Source organism: Globicephala melas, chromosome 5 (genome assembly GCF_963455315.2).
Source record: "Globicephala melas chromosome 5, mGloMel1.2, whole genome shotgun sequence".
NCBI lineage: Eukaryota > Metazoa > Chordata > Mammalia > Artiodactyla > Delphinidae > Globicephala > Globicephala melas.
In genome coordinates this window covers 17,098,837-17,123,320 of record NC_083318.1, presented here as the reverse complement: position 1 = coordinate 17,123,320, position 24,484 = coordinate 17,098,837, and the positions used below count along the sequence as shown (strand labels likewise).

The window sequence follows — 24,484 nt, the reverse complement described above, 5'->3', positions numbered from 1 at the left end:
TCCGGACGCGCAGGCTCAGCGGCCGTGGCTCACGGGCCCAGCCCGCTCCGCGGCACGCGGGATCCTCCCGGACCGGGGCTATTTTGTTTTTTTTAGATTATCTGGGATCTGCTGTCATTGGCCCATCTTGCTATCCACTTTCCCTCAAACAATATTTGCTGCTCTTCATTGCAAGAAATTTGGAGGCACTCTTACCTGCTCATGGCCGACCTGACCCTTTTAATGGAGTTTGAATTATCTGACTTCTAATTTCACTGAAAATGAAGCATGCAGATTTTGCTAGTGTTCAACTTGTAACTTTTGCAAAATATTCAGAAGAGAAAGGGAAATTGCTGCTTTGCCTTTCATGTTTGTATGAGAAGTAATCACTGGCTTTTCAACACAAAGCTAGACAATTTCATTAATGAATATATTTCATTATATTTCAATGTAATTCAGTGACATTGGGTTTTTAAATCAAACTTATTTATGAATTCGTTTGTCATTGTAGCAACTAGGGGCTTGGTTTGTGGGAAAAGTGTGGTTATAAAGGGAGAGTAGGTGACAGTTTTGGGGGGATGATGGAACAGTTCTGTGTCTTGATTGTGGTGGTGGTTATATGAATCTATGTGCATGATAAAATTTCATAGAACTATTAAAAAAATGAAGAAAGTGCATGAAACACTTGTGAAATACAAATAAATTCTATAGCTTTTTATAATTGTTTCAATGTCAATTTCCTGGTTTTAATAAGTGTACTATGTTTATGTAATATGTTACCATTGGGAGAATCAGGTAAAGAATACACAGGAACTCTGAACCATTTTTGCAAAAGCAAAATAAAAAGTTTGTTTGTATTTGAGCAAATTCTTGCTCTAATTATTAGATTGATTTCTTCATACAGAAACTTAGACCTCTTAGGTATTTAGATATGATTACAGATAGTAGGAAACTCAATACTACTGTTTAGTCTATGCACATTCAAGGTTCATAATGTATTTCATATGTGTCATGGTTGTATTTTCATATAGCGTGGTTATCTCTCTTCACTTGAAAAATTGGATTAAAAAATTGCAGACCACTGTGTTATACACTACTCTTTTCTATACTGATCTCTGACAGGAAAACAGCAGCATCTCTGTTCACAGTGTGACAGGTTGAAAAAGGAAATACGATCCACTGTCGTTTGAAATAATCCAAGTTCACTCTGTATTCCCTTGTGGGGAAGGAAGAATGTCAGAATAATCAATGTGAAAAGTGGAACAAAGAATCTTAGACATTGGGGTGGGGGTGGGAAATCATTCAGCTTGGCTTAAGAAGATCTATCATATGATTGAGACTAAGTTTTCTGAGTCATTCTGTTAAAGGCAGAAGTTGAACTAGATGACCCAAGGCAGTGCTTCACAAGCACAACTGATTTTCAGAAAATATTGGGAAGTTGCTAAAGTGATTCTGATGGCCAACTGGGTTTGGAAATCCTTTGATCCAAGGTAAATTTTACATTAAAAATATTGATTTAAGCAGGATTATAACAACATTAATTTCAGCGATAATGTTCCGAACTAACAACCAATTACTTGAAAAACTGTGAGGGTTTTTAAACCAATCCATACGTGTATTTTCAAAACTTAGAGGAATAGTTATTCTTATTTAAAAATTGTTTTTTATCCATTAGAAATTCTGGATCACGTTCAAATCTTCATTCTCAGATGAAGAATGTATTTGACTGAAATATATACTAAATAGCAGCTTTAGTACAATGAGGTCAAAATTCTCTTTGATATATTACAAAGTACTGTGAGTAATTCATTACTCAAGATTTGAATAGTGTCACTACCAAAAAAGGAGGAAATACTTTGTCATAGGATAAAGCTTCTATATGACTTTATAAGCGATTACACATTTCTTGCTTAATATGTTTTATTTTATATTCTCATTTATTTTATATTCTCATTGCTTAATTTTCAAAATTGACTGAGAATTTTTTTCCATTAAAATATGTTTTAAATTGTTTAGGTAGAACAATTTTAACTTGTTTGGGTAGAAGTATCTACCTTTATGGGGCTAACTGCTTTAAATCCTGACTTTTCAATCTATATTACTGTATGCTTCAGTTAAAAAAAAGTTTACCTTCAGACTGTTTTTTCTTTAATACTAATTTTTACACTTTAAGCTATTGACATATTTTTAAAACAGAAACCAAGAACTGTTTCTTCAAATATTCCTAAGAGGAACATTACAAGAGAGATAATAGGCAGGATAATGAGAGATGTTGCCCACACTTGCCCATCTTCTCCCATTAAGGTTCTAGGGTGTCACTCTTAGTTCAAGGCCCACACTTGCACTCTCATCACTGCCCTGTGGGAAGGACTGGGATCTGCACTGACAGAGAATGGCTTTTTTTCCTCCCAAGAAGTACCTGTAACTTGGACAGAGAAGACATCTGTATCGTACAGAGTTAGGCTCCATGGGGAAAATATTTCAAAGCACAATGGCCACAGTCTTCTTCCTTCTTAGGAAATTATGAAGGGCCCAGGTACTACTCTGGGAATTAACCAAACAACAGCTCATTCAGTGCAGCATCACGGGTTAGAGCTCTGTCATTTGGCGATGGCGTAGAGCTGATCTCGGTTGAATACCAAACTGAGCTCTGCCTGATTTCAACATGTTCCTGTATCTTCTCCATAAATACATTTATATAATTCCTCAAGTTCTACCAAACAGATGGAGGCACAAATTGTCAAAATGCCCACCCTGTTCTTGGTGTTCTAAGCCTGTCTGACCCAAACAAGTGACAATCGGGGGTTGAGGACACCACCAACACCTGCACCGTCACCACCACTTTGGTCTCTCTGAATCTACAAAACCCAAATCTTTCAGCTCTTTGTCCTTAATCTTTATCCTCTAGTCCTTTTGAACTTGAGTTTTAATGTCTTTGACATTGGCTTTCCTTCCATCTTTGATTTGAATCAGACGTTCATCTATCAATGTTTCTTTGCCTCTGTCAGCTCATCCTCTCACCTCGCTGGTAGACAATTCTCCCTAGATCTCTCATGTTTCTGCCTGTCTTGTGACATATTTTGTTCTGCACTAGCTTTTCAAAGATGTTTGTTTAGCAAACAGCCTTGGAGATAGACTATCTCCTTCCAGTTCAGAGGGCAGATTCTTTGCGGCCCAAAATAATAAAGACAATGGCTCTCTCCGGGGTAAGGATTGGGCAAGTTTGCTAGCAGCCCCTTTGTAAGAATGAGGGTTTCCCAGGCTCTGAGTTCCTTAGCTTTGATGTACAACCACTGTGCATGTAGAATCTTTCTGGACCTGCCTCCCTATCATCCCTGTAGAGCTTAGGGACAGGGAGAACCAAAGCAAACATGAAGCTCATGCTGCCTGCTGTGGTATGCGTAATAAAGTCTTTTGTCTCTGATCCAGAAGTCTTGTGTCTTCTGCTGGCATCTGTGAAACTGTGGCAGGCTTGTGACTTGTGAGCTTGCAAGTAGAGTAAAACCTCAGAGCTTTCACAGTTCTTGATACATCTCAGTTTGCATAAGCAGTATAACTGGCATTTTCTAGTTGGGGTTTCCTAGCACTTATTTCCCTTTCCTAATAACACCCTGATTCCCTCTTGAGAATTCTGTATTTCCTATTGGATACTATCTTCAAAAATATAATTAGATGTCCATCTTCTCCCTCTTAAGAGACGGGGATGTGACCCAGGCTAACCTCACTGGAACTTAAACAGAGTAACAAAGACAATGAAAGCAATTGGCATTTATTCATCCCTGCAGTGGCTCCCTAAACAAATATTTCCTGCTATTTCTAAACATCCTTTTTCTAGAATCTAGGGATAACTTGAACTCTGCCTATGTCCAGGCCAGGTTCTTCACATTTCTCATGAATTTTTTTAGTTTCTAATTTCCCCCAAATACATTTCCTTTGGCTTAAGTTGACACATTTTCTTTTACTTTCCACCTTCATACACATTTTCTTCTTCTATTTCACCAATTTTATTTCATTTTTAATGGGCTATATTCCCCACTGATTCAACTATTTCCATTTTAGCTTCTATTGAAATTTACATCAAATGACTTATTACCAGGTCTCAGATCGAATGCCTATATTATTGCACCAAAAGAACTTATGGTGGATTCTCAGAGAAAGGGGTGGTTAGCTGGAGGAAGTGATGTGTTGGCGATGTGGAATGGGGCTGACAACCCACACTTTTTTTTTTTTTTTTAATATTTTACATAACAAATATCAGGTGAAAATGTAATCTCAGTTCAAAAGTTTAACAATACTAAATTGATATAGTACCAAATAGAATTTTTAAAAATTTTTTTCTGTTAAAAATATAATCTCATATCCAAATTTCACAAGGAACCACTGTAATACGGAGAAAGGATTCCTAGGAGAAGGAGGCAATTTTGCTTGATGGAAAGTATCTGGGTTCTGAGGTTAGCAAGAGCTAAGTTCAAATCTGAATCAACTGTCCACACTTAATTCTTTTGAATCCATGAAAACTGCTGGGTTTCCATGTTTGCTGAATAATTAAAAGGCACACGTATGTTTTCTTGACTTTAGTGACAGCTATTAAGTTCTTCTTAAAATAATTAACTGAATTCAACTTAATAGTCTCCAATACAAAGAGGTCAGGTCAGGTTATCAGCTAAAAGCAATCAAGCAGTCAATCACATATGTTCAAACTAGTAAGTGATGAATAATTGGCTTGTTCTTCTGTGGTATTCAATACAAACTGAGTGACTATAATACAAACAGATGGGAAAGCAGGAATAAGAAAATGCATACTATTTTGTACTGAGTTTGATCCCTCTTTGAGCTTGGTTAAGCCAAGAGTGTGTTTTAACAAGTGGCCTAAAATAGCAGGATTGAAATGTTTCTCAATACCATGCAGCTGTTTCTGAATAAAAAGAAACTGCAATAAAAAGAATAGTAATTGAACGCTTACTATGTACAAGACAATCTAAAAGACACAAAGATGAGTAAGACTCAAGTCCTTTCAAAAAGAAGATTACAGTGGGAGAAAAGAAGACAATTTGTTTAGCATAACGAAGAAAAAGAACAATAAAAAACAAAAAATAAAATACAACAGTAATGAAAAAGAAGTGTTTCCTGGGGCTTCCCTGGTGGCGCAGTGGTTGAGAGTCCGCCTGCTGATGGAGGGGACGCGGGTTCGTGCCCCTGGACGCAGGTCCAGGAAGATCCCACATGCCGCGGAGCGGCTGGGCCCGTGAGCCATGGCCGCTGAGCCTGTGCGTCTGGAGCCTGTGCTCCACAACGGGAGAGGCCACAACAGTGAGAGGCCCGTGTACCGCAAAAAAAAAAAAAAAAAAGTTTGACACCATTGCTAAGTAGTAGTATCATATTAGAAGTTCTCCCTAAAGGAAATTGAGTTCTCCACTTACTTGGAACAAACCAGCCAGTTTCTCAAAATGATTTGAACCTCCTTGAGTGTTAATGATTTGTGTGAGTGGATATATGAGTTTGATCTATCGTTATTGTACCTATGTAGATATACCCTCATGTTGAATGCATGTTTTGTGCACACCATGTATTATTTTCTGAAGTCCATGTATTGAGTTGAACATTCATGCACATATAACTAACTTGTGTTTTTTCTTCATATATAGTTAATCAAAGTAAAGAAAATTACAAAATTCAACTTATCTTGGAAATTCTGATAAAAATGTAATATTAGTATGAGAAATTCTCTTAATTATTATGGCTAATTTATCTCCTTTATCATGTTCTTGAATTCAATTTTTTAAAAAAATGTACCGTATGAGTCAGGATACTTTAGAGAAACAGAATAATAAGAGAAAGACAGACAGAGAGATACAGAGTATTTTAATAAATTGGCTTATACGATTGTGGGACTGGCAAGTTTGAATTCTGCAGATCAGGCCAGCAGGGTAGAGAACAGGAGAGACTGATGTTTCATCTTGAGTCCGGAGGCATCTGGAGGCAGAAATTCTTCTTTCTCAGACGACCTCAGTCTTTTTCTCTTAAAGTCTTCAACTGATTGAATGAGGTCCACCCACATTATGAAGGGTAATCTGCTTTACTCAAAGTCCACTGATTTAAATGTTAATCACATTTAAAAAATATCTTCACAGCAACATCTAAACAGGTGTTTGACCAAACATCTGGGCACTATAGCCTAGCCCAGTTGATACATAAAGTTAATATCATATGTAATAATGGTGCTGTATGTGTCTAATATAAAACTCATCCTCAAATTCTTAAGAGAAAATGTTCAAAGTAATGCGCAAATACCCACTATGCTCCAATTCCTAAACTATTGAACTAGGCTAGATCACAAAGGCTAGGTGTGGTTAAAAGACAAGAATGATGAGTCATCTGTTTACCATTGTTTCCGCTTAGATTTATTACCAAATCAGTAAATAAGCAGTTCTGGAAGTACTCAAATCAAATATGTGAACAGACATGACTCCCAGCATCTCCCTTCCCTCCTACAAAAGCATAACTGATGTGATTTCAGTGAGTAGTGTGTTTGCACTCTCAGTGCTGCTCAGAGCCACACACTCACCTTTCACAATATTGGCCTTGGAGAAAGCCACATCCACATTCAGTGGTCCACCTTATTATAAGGAATTTCTTGCTGTGCCATTTCCATGTGATAATTCTTATAATGTCTGGCCATGGCTGATCTTTACATTTAAAAAGAAATAGTTCGAGATTCAGAGTGGTGATAATAGTCAAAACCTAAGAATCTGTTAATGTTAGATACATATCTAACACTATTATCACTAATGGGATTTTGAATAAGTCCACAAACACTCTTTAAAATTTCCTCCCCCAAATTATGTTATTGTTTTAACATAGTACATTATTAAATAGCAGATTTAAATATGAGTATTTTCATAGAGGTTAAAATTAGGTTCAGAGTGTTGAGTAAAGATAATCAGATGACTGAATGGAATCTTTAGGAAATTTTAAATAGGTTGAAGCAAGCAGGTTATTAGAGAATTATTTATTAAGAATTTTAGCCTAATACACTGAGAAAACATACAATATTCCATTTGCCATAATGAGGCATTTATCAAGTGTTCATTGCAGCACTATTTATAATAACCAGCACATGGAAGCAACCTAAATGTCCATCAACAGATGAATGGATAAAGGAGATGCGACACATATATACAATGGAATATTACTCAACCATAAAAAGAATCGAAATTGAGTTATTTGTAGTGAGGTGGATGGACCTAGAGTCTGTCATACAGAGTGAAGTAAGTCAGAAAGAGAGAAACAAATACCATATATTAACGCATATATATGGAATTTTAAAAAGCGGTACTGATGAACCTAGTAGCAGGGCAGGAATAAAGACGCAGACATAGAGAACAGACTTGAGGGCATGTGGGGGAAGGGGAAGCTGGGATGAAGTGAGAGAGTAGCATTGACATATATACACTACCAAATGTAAAATGGATGGCTAGTGGGAAGCAGCTGCATAGCACAAGGAGATCAACTCAATGCTTTGTGACCACCTAGAGGGATGGGATAGGGAGCGTGAGAGGGAGGCCAGGGGAGCGGGGGGTATGGGGATATATGTATATGTATAGCTGATTCACTTTGTTGCACAGCAGAAACTAACACAACATTGTAAAGCATTTATACTCCAATAAAGATGTGAAAAAAAAATAAAACAAAGAAATGAAGAGTGCTAGAAATGGTAAAAAAATGGGTAAATATAAAGTTTTGGGTTTCTTTTAATCTTTAAAAATAGCTGAATGTCTAGAGCAAAAATAGTAAGAATACATTGTGGGGTTTAAGTCATGTGTAGATATAAAATATATGATAACAATAACACAAAGTGTGGGAAAGAGAAAATGGAAACATATTATTATAAGGTTGTTAAACTATATGTAAAGTGTAATCTTATCTGAAGGAACACAGTGATAAGTTAATGATGTATACAGTAGACCCTAGAGCAATCATTAAAAAACAAAATTAAGAGCTATAAATAATAGCTAATAGTTGGAATAACATGGAACCATAAAATGATACTCCAAAATAAAACAGGAAAACAGAGAATAAAGGAACAAAGAACAAAGGAGACAAACATAAAACAAGTAGCAAGACAGTAGACAAACTCAGTTATATTAGCTATATTAAATGTAAATGATCAAATATTCCAATCAGAAGACAGATTGTTAATTGGATAAAAAGAAGCAAGGACCAGCTACATACCATGTATAAGAAACCCACTTCAAATATAAATAAATAAATAGGTTAAAAGTAAAGGAGATTAGGATTGACTAATGGTAGTGGATACACTACCATCCATGGTAGTGGATACACTACCATGTGTAAAATAGATAGCTAGTGGGAACCTGCTGTATAGCACAGGGAGCTCAGTTTGGTGCTCTGTGATGACCTAGATGGGTGGGATGGTGGGGGAGATCCAAGAGGGAGGGGATATATGTACACGTATAGCTGATTCACTTCATTGTACAGCAGAAACTAACACAACATCATAAAGCAATTATACTCCAATAATAAAAAAGCAGAAAGTAAAAGGATGGAAGAATATACCAGGAAAAAAGACTTTGAGGAAAGTTGTAATGGCTGCATTAATATCAGACAAAAGAGACTTCAGAATAAGGAATTTTGCCAAGGATAAAGGGGTACATTGAATAAGGATAAAGGGGTCAATTCATCAAGAGGGCACAATGGTTTTAAATTCATATACAAAATCTGAAAGATCTGAAAGGAGAAAGACAAATCTGCAATTATAATTAAAGATTTTAGTACTCCTTGTTCATTCAATAGAACAAGTAAACAAGAAAACGTAAGAGCTGAACAATACTTAACCAACTTGACATAATTGATATATATATAACATTTCATCCAACAACAGTATAAGTGTTTTTTCAATTGTACATACATGAAACATTACTAAGATAGGTGTATTCTGGGCCATGGAACAACCTCAACAAATGTAAAATGATTGAAGTCATAAAAAGTATGTTCTCTAATGCCAATAGAATAGCCAAGAATGAGTAATCAAAATGTATCTTTCCAGAAAAATCTGAAAGTATACCCAAATATTTAGAAAGCAAACAATACATATCTAAATACACTTGGGTCAAAAAGAGAAATCACAGGGTAATCAGAAGATACTTTTGACTGGATACAAAAGAAAAACAATATGCCATTTGTAGAATGTGGTTAAAGCAGTACTTAGAGGAAATTTTGTAGCATTAAATTATTATATTTGAAAGAAGATCTCAAATAAATAATGCAATTTTTTTTTTCTGTAAATGGAAAGATAGTAATTTTGGCTTAATGGGTCATACATACAATTTCTGTTGCAACTATTTAACTATATTTTCATAGTGTGAGAGCAGCCATAAGGAATATGTAAAACATGGGTATGACTATGTTCCACCTTATTGGAATAGAAAGTTCTTTGTCAGCCTTTAAAAAATTTTAGCCATTCTTGTGGATATATAGTTAAATCTCATTGTGATTTTAAATTGGTTTCTCCTGCAAATTAATGTTGAGCCTCTTTTCACATGTTTATTTGCCATCTGTATATCTTCTTTAATGTAGTATTTTTGACTATTTTGCCCATTTTTTCAACTAGGATGAAATTAGGTTTTCTTATTATTGTGTAGTACAAGTTCTTTATTTTAGACACAAATATTCATTTGATGAAAATACTATCCTTTCACTATTGAATTACTTTGTCATTTTGTTGAAAGTCAGTGGAACAAATATGTGTAGATCTGTTCATGAACTCATTTCTGTTCCATTGATCTATCTCTATCATTATGCCAATACCATACTATCTTGATTACTTTTACAGTAAATCCAATTTTTTTCTTTTTCAACGATATTTTGACTACCCTAAGTCCTTTGCATTTCCATGTAAATTTTCAAATCATTTTGTTAATATCCACACAAATACCCTGCTGGGACCTTGATTGAATCTATAGATAATTTGGGGAGAATGCACTTCTTATGAATATTGAGTTCTCTGATTCATGAAGACAATATATCACTCTATTTCTCTCAGCAATGTTTTGTAGTTTTCAGTGTATATTTGTTGCACATATTTTGTTAAATTTATCCCTAAGTATTTCAATTTTTTTCTGATGCTTTTGTAAATACTATTTTTAAATTTTCTTTTTCCAGTTTGTTGCTAGTATAAATAATATTTTTGTGTTTGTGTACTGACCTTGCTAAATTCACTTAAATAAAAATGAGTGAATTCTGCAAGATTACCCATAAAAATTAGTACACTAACAAAGAACATGTGTAAACTGAAATTAAAAGCTCAATCTATAATTGCTTCAAAGAACATGAATTTCTTAGATATATACTTAACAAAACATTTACAGGATCTGTAAATGAAAAATTACAAAAGCTGATGAAAGAAATCAAAGATATAAATACATTTACTTAGCTCTAGACTAGCTAAAATTTCCACTGAGAGGCACAGGCCCTAGAAAATCTGAAAAAAAGTAATATGGGAGGAATCATGATACTTTATATTAAGGCTTACTGTATATCTACTGCAATCAAGATAGAGCAGTATTGGCAGAGTAAGAGACACACAATCAAATTCAATCAAATTGAATTCAATCAAATTGACACAACTCAATCAAAAGAACAGAACAGAGAACCCAGAAATAGACCCACACAAAGATGCTGAACTGATTTTTGACAAAGGTGCCAAAGCAAATCAGTGAAGGAAGAATAAACTTTTCAACAAAAGTTGCTGAAAGTAATTGGACTTTCATAGCCAAAAAAAAATGAACTCAACCTAAACCTAAATGTAAAATGTAAAAACTGTAAAATGTTTAGAAAAAAAGGACAAAAGTCTTCAGGATCTAGGGCTAAGAAAAGAGTTCTTAGATTTGACAGAAAAAGCACAGTCCATAATGAAAAAAATTGATAAATTGGAGTGCACCAAAATTTAAAACTTTTGCTCTGTAAAAGAGTATATGAAAAAAATGAAGACAAGCTACTGTGAGAAAATATTGCAAACCATGTATCTGACAAAGGATTAGTATCTAGAACAAATAAAAAACTCTACATTAAAAAACCCCCAAAAATCCAATTGGAAAATAGGCAAACAACACAAACATTTCACTGAACAGAATATATAGATGGCAAATAGACACATGAAGAGATGTTCCACATCATTAGTCATTAGAGAAGTTCAAATTGAAACATGAGCTACTACTATATATTTATCAGAATGGCTGAAATAAAAAACAGTGACAACAAATTCTGGCAAGGATGTGAGGAAATTGGAGCACTCGCACATTGCTGATGAAAATGTAAAATGATATAGTTACTCTGGAAAAGTGTGGCTGTTTCTTAAAAAATTAAACATGCAATTACCATGTGACTCAGCAATTGAAGTCTGGGCATTTATTCTAGAGAAATGAAACCTTATATTCACAAAAAAAATCTATACACAGATATTGATAGCAGCTTTATTCATAACAGCTCAAAACTGGAAACAGTCCACATGCCCATCAATGGGTGAATCGTCAACTAAACTGTGGCATGTACACACCATGAAATATTCAGCAGTAAAAAGAAAAACAACTACTGACACACGCAACTTAGATAAACCTCAAGGGAACTCTGCTGAGTGAGAAAAGCCAAGCCAAAAACATTACATACGCTATGATTCTATTTATTTAACAATTTCGAAATAATAGAATTATGAAAATGGAGACTGGATTAGTGGTTGCCAGGAATTAAGAATGGAGGGGCTGGACAGGAAGCAGGTGAGTGTAGTTACGAAAGCAACACAAGGGATCCTTGTAGGCACGGAACTGTTTTGTATTTTGACTGTTGTGTTGGATATAGGAACATACACAAATGATAAAACTGAACGGAACTAAATGTGTGCACGTGTGCGTGCGTGCATGCACACACGAGAACGTGTAAAACAGAAATTGGAATAAGATTGGTGGATCTTATCAATGATAATATCTTGCCTGTGATATTGTTCTGTAGTTTCCCCAGATGCTACCATGTGAGGAAATTAGAGAAAGGGTACATAGGGTATCTATTATGTCTTACAACCGCATGTGAGGCTACAGTCATCTCAATGACAATTTCAATTAAAAAGACTGACAATTCCAAGTGTGGGTGAAAATGTGGAGACACTGGAAATCTCATCCACTGTGGGCGAGAATGCAAAATGGTAGAGCCACCGTGTAAAGGGCTTCATTAATTTCTTATAAATGTGAAGGTATACGTACCTCGCAACTCAGCAATTCCACTCTTAAATATTTACCCAAGACAAATGAAATCATATGTTGACACAAATATCTAAATGCAAATAAGATATCTCTAAAAAGGCAAAACTATTAAGAAATCAGACCAGTGGTTGCCAGAGGCTGGGGGTGAGAAGAGAGAATTGATTTCCAAAGGGACAAAGGAACTTTATGAAGTGATGGAAATATTCTATATCTCAATTGTGGTGGTGTTGATATTGTATACATTTGTCAAAACTCATCAAACTAGCCTTAAAAAGGATGAATTTTATTTTATGTGAGTTATACCTCACATTAAAAAATTCAGCAAGACTTATGAATACACGATCAATATACTGAAATGACTTCTATATATAACAAATAGAAAATGAAATAAAAATACCATTTACAACAGCATCAATGAGCAACAAATTATCCAGGAACACATCTAATAGATGCACATACCTCTACACAGAAAACTAAGAGACATTACTGAAAATAATGAAAGATACACAAGTTCATTGATTGGAAGACTAAATGTATAAACAGATCAATTCACCCAGCTCCAAATTGATCTGCAGATTCAATGCAATCTCAGTCGAAATCTCTTGGCAAGTTTCTTTTTGAAATGACAACTGAGAAGCTGATTTTAAAAGTTCTATAGAAACGCAAAACAATGCTAAGAAGAGCCATGGCAATCTTGAAGAAAAGAGTGGGAGGATTCACACTACTAGATATTAAAACTTCTAAAGCCACAGTAATTAAATGTGTCTGATATTGGCTCAAGGATGGACAAAAAAGATCTACCCATATAAGAATACATGATTTATGACAAAATGATACTAAAATACAATGAGAAATAGATAATGCTGGATTAATTTGATAATTCATCAAGGTAAAACAAAAACCTATTAGAAGAAAACATAGGAGGCTATCATCATGACCTTGGGCCAGGCAAATATTTATACAATAGGACACAAAAAAGCATTAACTTCTAAAAAATATTAAATAAGAACCTCTATTAAAACATGCCATCATGAGAGTGAAAGGGCAAAGCACAGAATCAAGAGAAGATATCTGCATTGTATATATTATAACAAGGATTTATATCCAAAACATAAAAGAATTTCTAAGAACCAAGAAACCCAAGGGGGAAAAAGGGCAAATTTCTTCACAAGTCAGCATATACGAATAGACAAAAATCATATGTAAAATGTCTAATTTCTTTAGTCATCTGGGAAATGCAAATTCAAACCTCAAATGCAATACTAGAATACAATCAAACAGAATGACAAAAAAAAGAGAAAAGAAAAAAGAAGAAAATTAAACAATACCAAGTATTGACAAGGATGTAGAGCAATAAGAGACTATTGTATATGGCTGATGTGTGTAGAAATTGATACAATCACTTGGGAAAATTGTTTGACATTATTAAAGCTAATCATACACATACCATAAGATGCAGTAATTTCACTCATCATGAAAAAGAAATGTACACACATGGACACCAAAAGTATGCACAAAAATGTAACTGCCTGCAGAATTTCCAAGAGCCCCAAACCAAAACAATCCAAATACCCATTAGTAGTAAAATGGATTTTTGAAAGTATGGTAAATTCACACAATGCAACATTATACAACAGTTTTAAAAGACAAACAATACTATAGCAACGAAAAGAGGTACACCACTGTTACACAGTGTGGATAAATTTTAGAAACATAACATTAAGGGAAAGAAAATAGCACAAAAAGGACATATTGTTTGATTCCATTTCTATGAAGCTTAAATAAATAGTCAATACTAATCTATTGTGAAGAAAGGCAGAATAGTGGTTTTCTTTGTTGGGGGTAATGTCTAGGAAGTGGCAAGGGAGGTTTCTGAGAGTATGGTTACGGCCTACTTCTTGATCAGGGCGATGGTTAAACAGGTCTGTTCACTTTATAAAAATGTATAGGACAGGAACTTAGGATGTGTGTTTCTTGCTGTGTATATTTCAACCTAAGTTTACAAACAAAATAGGAGTAACAGACACTCATTAAAATTGCAGCATCAGTTCTTTTGGGACCTACCTTTGTATCAATTTAGAACAAGAATAAGTAGAAAGCTGGATGTACACAGGGGCTTTTTCTAAACATTAAAAATATATTCTTCTAAGAATATGGTCATTAGAATGTAGCTAAATTTTGCCAGTGTGGTAATGACAGTGTGTATTTAAAAGTAGAAATCTAAATATGCAGTAAATTTCAAATGACTCCATTTTAATATTGGCTAATTCTAATTTTACTATATTAGCAAAACAAGCAAGCAGAGACCCTATCTTAAAGATGAGATTAGTGCATATATTTGCATGATGAATAAAATTTTCCCAGATATTCGGGAATCTGTGCCTTTGATATGTATCTCACTACTATTAGTTGGGTTCCCTCCAACTGTTAGAGCAAAGGAGTGAAAACATTAGTCATTGCCAAGTTCCCAGTGTATTTCCTTGGACCACCAGCTAGAAAATTCCATGTAAGTTTATTTAGTCAACGAGTCTGTTTTAAAATTCCTCTATGTACATCACCCACTTGTGTTTAAAAAAAAATTATTAAAAATTTTTAGAGTAAGACTTTTATTATTCCAACAATTTTATAAAGAATGTGAGGTAATGACTATAGAACCCTGTAATTATTGTAAAATTACCTAACAGAACGTGCCTTGTTGGCCCTTTTAGAAACCTCTGGAGTACAGACACACACACACACAACACTGTGTTCTGGTAGAAGAAGCAGAAGTTCTCGAAGAAGTGACATAAGTTTACTGAGTGAAGAATACACAGAAAATTATTTAGAAAATGACCATTGTTTGCAATAAAACCCCAAAATATCAAATTTAAGATGCCCATGATACTCTGAGGATCAAGGAGCACACACACATGCACACAATTTATTGGATTACTGCAATTTCAGAGGCAGGAAACCTGACATGGTGAGATACAGTATGTTTTTGGGGGTGGGAGGAGAATATTAAGTCCTTATAGAAATTTTAGGAAGATACTAAGGCTAGATCTTTTTGTTTTTCTATGTTCCTTTGAAAGGTTTTATATCTCATTTCTTTATGAAATGTTTCCAAAATTCATTTGCTCAGTATGTACTTAAAAGAAGTTAACTTAAAACAACTAGCAGTTGTTTTTACTGCAAGCACGTAAGAATCACTCCAATCACATGGATGTTCTGTTGGTTCAAGGATAAAATTAAAACAAGATATCCTCTGTAAAGCAAATATATTTATTATGCACTTTCATATACATAGGGATTTTTGCTTAATATAATACAAGGAATAAAATAAAACTTTTACAATGTGAAATTCAATGTACATTTTAGGCTATTTACATACCCCAAACCAAGGGAAAAATGAAAAAAGAAAAAGCATTTGTCTGAAACTACATTTGCTGAGAAGTGTAAGTGGAGGACATTAAAGTAAAACAAACATTTGCATAGGCAAACAACATTGGAAAAAGTACTTACTCCTGTTTTTTTAATCAGTGAACTATTATTGGTGAGGATCCCAGTAGGCATGGGGATGAGGGTGAAGGACATGATATAACTGGCTGTACTTTGCAGGACATACTGAGTTCTGGTCAATTTTCCTTCCAAAACCTTTCCTACAAACATGGAGATTTTATTTTTCATTGCTGTATTTTTTATCACTTCCTTTATTATCAACTCATGGCTGTTAGGGAAGCACACAAGGAATGGTATAAAACTGTTACAAGCACATGGCGGCATGGTTGTGTTGTGGCATCAAGTGATTTACAAAATTTAAACATTTTTATTTAAAAAATAGCTCTTTAGGAGTTTTATATTTGTGGGACTATTTTTACTCTCTTAGTGAAGCAGAAGCTATTGTCGGTCATCGTATTAAATAAATCCCCACAGAAACAAATAAGCAAAGCAGGGCATCTTCAGCCCCCTTTTCATCCATATTCTAACTGAAAGCCATTGCTGTTCTATTCCAAAGCTTAATTAATATAAAAACATCCAGAGGAATATTTACTTTTGAAAATCATATTTTTCCAACGGGTTCTCTTCCTACCAACTGTTTCAAGTGTATATAGTATGGATATGAAAACATTTAGCTCTTCAGAAAACATAAATCCCTTATGTAATGAGTCATAACTTTGCCCTTTGGCCACAAGGTGCATTTTTGTAAAAACAATAAAATTAAATAAATATAATTCCAATAATTCAAGGTTTACTAGAAAAACTGGCAGCTTTCAGGGTTCTCTTTCTAAAGAAAAATACACCTAATAAGAAATTGGAGCTTCATCTTCTAAAATTACATAAATGTACTGTATTTGAGATATGAGTAAAGTTGGTTATAATAATAGAATGTGTTCATATTTATTAACAGAATCATTAACACTTTTAAGGCTACTTTGCAAGAGTCCTATTAAGCGTATTTAATAAATGTCCCATAGGGACAAAAATTCAATACTTGAAACATTCACATTCGAGTTATCAATATTGCCATGTCACCTTAATATTAACTGAACTTATCAACTTATCTCCTATTCTTGATTATGACTTACTGATGACATAAACACATAAGTTTTGCTGACTTTAAAAAACAGAAGCAAAAATAAAAGCCTTATAGGAAGATCAAGTGAAACATTTATCACAACCAATTATACATTTCTATTTCTGTGAACAATGTATCATGTATATGTCCTTCATATATGAAGATGACATTACTGACCTCAGTTACTAAGACATTTTCTAAAGATTTTTTCCAGTAGTAGCAATGGTTTTGTGCTGAATCTCCAAATTCTCTTCCCTTATTCCTCCTTATGCACATAGAAAGAACAGAATTTCTGGGTTTTTTTGTAAGATCCCAGGGCTTTTTCAAAGATCAAACCTACAACCTTGGTTTCTAAACAATAAATTTTAATCTTTCCAGACATGCACACAACCCACTAAGCTAGCTCAACTGGTTTAGAGTCCACCCAGGAGGCTAAAGCTCTGGGTCACATGCTCATGTGAGCGGTCAACTTTGTTTTCCTGGGTTACAGACTTCACCCTTAACCCTGGCATCCATCATTCTGGAAGCGATTGTCCAAAGAGAAAAACAGGAAAGAGTATGTGGACAGAAAAGTGCAAATCCATCACTACCATTTATCAAATAGCAGTTAAAAAAAAAAATACACCTGTGCTATGGCCGATAGGTTAGTGGTGTCATCAGCGAAGGAAAACACGTATTATATTCATCAAGAATATTCATCCAACTAATCACTAAAATTGACCCAATTGATTTTGAGTGGGGGCTATTTTGGTCATGCAATGATTTACAAAATAGAAACAACTGAGAGAGAAGCTACCATCACAATTTACAGTGGTAGATATTTTATTTAACTGGATGGAAGAGAGAAAGGGTAGTCAATGAATTGTTCAGGGATCAAAAATCTACCCTCAGATAGACAGGTGCATCTCCCTTTACACACATGCCACTGAGGCCTGGCTCTGTCCCTGAGAATTTTCATGCCTCAGGAATGATCATCTGTCTTCTTGGAGGTGGAATGACAAGTGAGTGGAAGGTGAAACTGCATCCCAGTGAACGAAGCAGAACTTTATTCTGCCTATAGTCTGTGTGTGTGTGAGTTTTCTTTTCTTTCTTTTTTCTTTTCTTTTGCTTTTTTCTTTTTTTTTTTTGACACCTTTAGCCGAAGATTAGGAGGATTCTACTGGGAAATCCAAATATAAACTACTTAGAGCAGATCCCTAAAATACTAGACATTTTAAAAATCTTTCATGAAACTTTTTTCACCTCGATGTGGCATTAAATAGAAACACATTTTTAACCAGTGCTGAAGGTGTAGTGAACATAAAATAGTTGTATGATTTATTTTATTGAGTGACATTTTTAAGGATACAGGAAACAAGCCATACACTACAACAAGGCAAATACAACTGAAACAGTATGCTTAAGTTTTGTTTGCCACAGAAAGAAAAAAATAAATACAAAGAACACTGCCTTTTCATATATATTTGATCATGGCACATGCACATTTATCAAATCTTAACTTAAAATACTTTACTCAAGATCTTTTTCAGCTTTTATCAAGGAACCGCAGTATGTATCTCCATTTAAAAAAAAAAAAGTGCTTACTCTTGGGTAGTTAATACAAAGCACACAAAATGAAATTTTTTAAGTACAGAGGGTTACACTGAGAAGGCAGCCTTACTATTTAGGCACATTACAGTATTTAAGGTAACTGTACTGCAGATATCACATTCTTCATTTTTTTTTTTTTTCAGCAAATCAACAGGCATTTTATGTTTTCATCCAGTAGCTGAAGAATCACTCCAATCACAATGTCCTCTGTTTCACAGAATAGGAAACTAATGCAAAAGTTAAAAAAAAAATTAATTTCTATATTATACTTATTATCTAACTACATCTAGTTTTAAAACCCTACAAAAGAATATATACATATATTTACTATGTAAAGCACAAAAGTAGACCTTTTAGAGATTCATTATTTAACGTATAAATCACTTTTAAAGATTCCACAAAGTGTTTACCTTAATTCATATGTTTTACTGTATAATATATATCTATACTTAACCTTTACAAAAGACAGAATGAGTTGGAGGGCTGTACCATCAGAACTAAATATTTTTAAAATAAATCACATTGGAGAATGTATCCACTACTTTTAGACAAATTACTGTTGAATGAGATTTGACTAGTTGTCTGTAGATTCACAGTGAAGGGTGTTTATTATTAGAAGGTATAGGAAATGTATTTATAATAATGTTTTACCTAAAACATCCCTAAAAATTTATCTCCAAAGACAAAAAAGCAAAAGAAAGATTTCAAGTTTGTTAAAGAAAAGAGTACAATTTTGTTAGAGGATGAAAAATGATTAAGCAAAGTGGGATAAATATAATTGTAGTATAAGTTAGCAAAAATTCCTAGTGAAATCTGAATTTATCCTGAATATGAGAAATGTACTTCAGAAAAAGTATCCATAATATAAAATTATGCATCTGTTTTCCCATTAACCTCCCCTATGTAATTACTGTAGCATCCACTGTAGTGAAAAGGAGAAAAAAAATGTTTTTATTTAATAAATATAACATTGAGGTTTAAACATTTAATTCTAACGTCTAAATATACTGGGTCCTAAATACCCTCTTGCCAATACATCCATTTATCATCTTTCCACACCTATTCTTGATATGTGTAAATTTTACTTGGAAGATTCTTAAGGGATCTGTCATAATAAAAATTACCTTTCATGATTAAATCTTTTATTTCTTCCAGGGTGGAAAAAGGAAGGAAATTAACCTTCCCTAACTACCTACTAAGCACTATATACACTACCTTATTCAAACCCAAAAGGGAATATTACTGAAATAGCCCCTGCCTCTGTTACCATCAGAGAACTTTTAAGAGGGGAAATGACTGTATAGGAAGGAATTCTTAATCTGAGATCCATAAATAGCATATTCATTCACCCACTCATTCATTCACTTACTCAACACATTTCTACTGAGAAACTACTATAGGTCCAAGCAGTATTCCAAGTACCTGGAATACAGTGGTGAACCAAAGAGATAAAAATCCCTACTCTCACAAAGCTTACATTTCAGTAGAGAGGAGACAAATAATAAACATAATAAATAAAATATATAAAGCATGTTAAATAGTAAGTACTGTGGCTAATGTAAAGCAGGAAAGGGGGAAAGGGAGCGCTGGAGGTGGGAGAATTCAAATTCCAAAGAGTGATGAGGGAGGGTCTTGCTGAGAAGACGACAGGAAGAGTGATGAGGTGGCTGTGTGGGTTAGGGAAGAGTATTCTAAGTAGAGGGAACTACACTTTGGACATTTATTCTTTATGTTGATGAAATGTTACCTTTTATAATGGTGTTTCCTTTTTATAGTTGAAGCTTGGGTCAGAACCCTCAATCTGAAGCTTCAGGGCTTGTTTAAGGCTTAATTCCGTCTCCGAGGAAGGATATCCTTCCAGCACTTCCTGATGCCCTCTATCCTGTACTGTTCGTGGGACTGAAACCCTACCAAGAAAAACCTGGTTGCTCTGAAGATGATAATTTGGATTTGTCATTATTCCGTTTCTCTTCTTCTGTTCCCCACTTTGTTGGTGAATAAGAAACTGCTGTTGCGATCGACCGATTTCTTGCTGAGCTGAAGGTATAATTTTGCACTGCGATTCTGCTGGCATCTGTTTAGATGGTGCACTAGTCCCAGATTTGGCTGTAGGTCCTCTTTTATCAAACTGAGTCATTTCATATTCTAGAACCTTTGGCTGTGAAGAATTATTTTGTTTAGCTTTTTTCCCAGCTGACCCAGATTTGTTGGCATTTTCTGATTTCCCCCCTTTATTTGTTTTAGTTGACTTCAAACTGGGCTTTACTTGACTCCACTCAAACTCACTGCTCGGTGAATGATGGCTCTGTCCCAAGGACTGTGTTGTGGAAGACGGGGAAACAATTGACTGTCGACTTCTACTGCGCGGCAACGAATGCTGCTGAATTTGTTCTGTAAATGACAAGCTGTGAAAGCTGTCAATTGGCACTGTTTGAGCCGTTGCTGTAGATGAAGTAGTTCTCAAAGATGAATTTTTTGAGCTTTTCAGGGAATTATTTGACAATGACGACTTCTGCCGATCAACTGTCGAGTCCGGAGATTCTGAAGGAGAACTGAATGCATGAGCTGGCCCATTCGGTAACCCGCGCAGCGAAGGCTGCACGTCCCCTCCACCAGTACTGCCAGAGCTATTTGATTTAATTGTTAATGACTGCATTTTTGAAGACACTGACTGTAGAGGCTTTTGCTCCATTGTGTGGACAGGGGATGGAGAACAGCCATTCAAACTGGATGCACCATATTTTTCTAATAATTTAATTATCTGAGAATGTCCATTTTTGGCTGCAACACGCATAGCAGTGCGTCCAAATTGATCAGCATGGTTTGGATCAGCACCGTGCTCTAATAAAACCTGCACAACATCAATGTGCCCTTCCTGGGCCGCAATGCAGAGCGCAGTTGCACCTTGATTGCAGGTATGGTCCACCATGGCGCCATGCTCGATCAGAAGCTGCACCACTTTTACGTGGCCCTGCCAGGCTGCAGACTGCAGAGCAGAGCGCTTTTCATTGTCTGCAGCGTTGACGTCAGCATGGTAGGTGATCAGAACCTGCACCATTTCCAAATGGCCTTGCCAGCAGGAAACATGAAGTGCTGTCCTTCCTTCAGCATCACTTGCTTCTACATTTGCACCATTTTCTAAAAAATATTCAGCCATTGTAAGTTGGTTTTCTAAGGCCAAAATATAAAGAGTAGGCCTGCCATCAGCATCTTTGTAGTTCACATCAGCTCCGTGGCTAAAAAGTAATTCAACAATGTCCCTGTGTCCTTCCAATGCAGCAACCCGCAGTGCATTTCTTCCATCATAACCTCTGTGATCAATGTTGGATTTGTTTTCCAATAATACTTGAACACAATCATAATGACCCTCTTGCGAAGCTAATATGAAAGGTATCCGCCCATCATTATCTATTTCATTTGTTCTAGCACCTTGTTCAATAAGTGCTTCACATATTAATCTGTGACCTTCAAAAGCTGCCATGTGCAAAGGTGTCCATCCCGCATCATCCCTGTGATTTTCATCTAACCCCCTATCCAGTAGAGTACGTACAACTTCAACATTTCCTTGGGCTGAAGCTATACTGAGGACTGTCCTCCCTTCACTGTCAATGCTGTCCACAGCTGCACCCCAAAACAGAAGTGTGTTTACAACCGAAGCATGACCCATAGAAGCTGCTGCTAACAAGGGTGTACGACCATTGTTATCTGTGTGGTCGACATCTGCTCCCCCCTCTAGAAGCAAGTCAACCACATCGACGTGTCCTTCATAGGCAGCCACCAGCAGTGGAGTCATGCCATCTTTATCACAATGATCCACTTCAGCACCTCGATCGATTAAAAGGCTAACAACCGACGCATGTCCTTTACTTGCAGGAACACAAAGTGCAGCCACAGAGAGTGCAGTCCTGCCATCGACGTCCTCGTGATTCACTTCTGCTCCGTGGTCCAGTAGGTGTTCCACAATCTCTCTATGTCCCATGTAGGCTGCTGCTATCAAAGCAGTTCGACCTTCATTATCAGCTTTGTTGACTTCAGCACCATGTTGTAGCAAGTTAAGTACAATATCCTCATGTCCTCCCCAGGCTGCTGCTCTCAAAGCTGTTCGGCTATCAGCATCTGCACAATCCACTTTGACGCCAGCATACAGTAGTGCAGAAACGACCTCAGTATGACCACCCCAAGCAGCGGATCTTAATGCTGTCCAGCCATCCTGATCAGTATGATTAATATTTGCTCCACAACCAATCAAACAATTAACCACCTTGGTATGTCCTTGTCTAGCAGCTAGGGTAAGTGGCGTGTGCCCGTGAGCATCTTCTATCTCTAAATCTGCTCCCCTAGAGACGAGTAAATTCACCACATCAAGGTTGCCACTGTAAGCAGCATTAGCCAGTAATGTCCTCCCATTTGAATCACACTGGTTTACTGATGCTCCATTATCTAGTAATGTCCGGATGGAATCCTCTCTTTCCAAGGCTTGTCGGACTATGCATGATGTGCGATCATCTTCACTGTTGACGTGAGCACCAGCTTTCACCAACAGCTGTAGCACTTCTTGCTCCTTGGGTATTAGTGTGGACAGGGAGTCTCTGACAGGTGTACCGTTCCATATCATCCACAGAGCTAACTCAGCTGTCTCCAACTGTAAGTTTGAATTAATTAAGTGCAATGCAAATTCTTGTGCTTCCAATGGTGTTAAATTCTTGGCTTGACAGGTATAACTCATAGCCAACATTCGGTGTCCTTCTGCTGCATTACATAAATACTTCTGGGTGCAGTGTTTCACATCCAGGAGCCACTCCGCAAAACTATAGTGAAACAGTATTTTAGTATCTCCTAGTCCATCAACAAGAAGTTTGGAGAGGACATCTAACTTGCGCTGAAAGTCTTCCAAGCTTAATGACATACTTTTGGTCCACACTGCGTGATATAATTCCGTTATGGTCAGAGGTCGGCAGGCTGCAAGAATCACGTTCAAAATAGGCTGAACCTTTGCAAACTGTTTTCTTACAAAAAGTCTCTGACACAGCCAGAGATACAGACCATTTAGAGTTCCTGGGATGTCACGAATCTCTCTTAACATAATAAAATTTTCTACAACTCCATCGAGAACTCGTTCTAGATAAAGAAAGCATCCGCTGCTCTTAATGTGCAGTTGATTTAACATCTCTGCAGTTTCTTTTGTGAGGTGTTGTCGCAAAGCTTCTTCTTGATCTAAGCGATGAAGAATGTACTGCTGAACATCCTTAACGATATATGCCTTCCGAAGGTCATCTAAACTTATTTTTCGAAAACCTAAGGACAAAAAAGTAGATGTCAATTGAAAATGATTATCAAAGTTTCCACATAGTCAAAGAGAATGTCTTCAACATGTGACAAACTGAGAAGCAAATAAATCAATAATAAGTCAATTAATACTAATAAACCAGTCAATAGATACCTAGAAGTATATGAGTCAGTTTTCTTTTCCTTCTGGAGAAACACACTGATGGCAGATAAACGATTTCATTTTCCTATCCACAAATGGAACTATTTCTTATTCGTTTAGTGGCTCAGTGCTCCTCTCAACTTCCATGATAAGAGATACTAAATGAGCATTAGACATCTTACATACATAGCCAAGCACATCGGGAAGATTTTCTGATCTCCCAAATGATTAGGAAAAAAAGTTGCAGGAGACATAAATAAGGTTTGTTTGTTTTTATAAGCTGATCTTTTCCATGTGCAAAATTTACATATTTCTATCCACATAACTGAAGGTACACTAGTCTTAATTATGGAATTGAATATTTGCATACAGTTAGAATATCACCTGTCACTGCCTTTAAATGACATTATTTTACATGTTAACAAGTTAAAATAATTAAATCTTAGATTGTCAATAAACAGCTTGAATCTGAAGATGCAACTTGGTCAAATTATGCTAACAAAATTTCAGCACTGTGAAAATAAAGCAACTTAATAAAATTCAAACCAACCTAAAACCATACTAGTTACAGCTATTCAAAACTCACTTTAAGTTCTTTAAAGGAAACCATATCATTTTCCGAAGCAAGATGATATCCTGTTTTATAGACATGGATATATA

General features: G+C 35.6%; 1 protein-coding gene across 1 annotated transcript in view; it reads right to left on the bottom strand.

The window, feature by feature from the left end:
• Window positions 1-15,496: 15,496 nt before the first annotated feature.
• The window catches only part of ANKRD50 (ankyrin repeat domain containing 50), a 43,579-nt gene continuing 34,591 nt past the window's right edge, over window positions 15,497-24,484 (bottom strand). The window contains exons 4-5 of the mRNA XM_030863897.2: window positions 20,144-23,691; window positions 15,497-18,623 (exon numbers count right to left, since the gene is read on the bottom strand). Of these exons, the coding sequence (XP_030719757.1) occupies window positions 20,147-23,691 (3,545 nt within the window). The 3' untranslated portion in view covers window positions 15,497-18,623; window positions 20,144-20,146. The remainder of the gene's footprint in view (window positions 18,624-20,143; window positions 23,692-24,484) is intronic.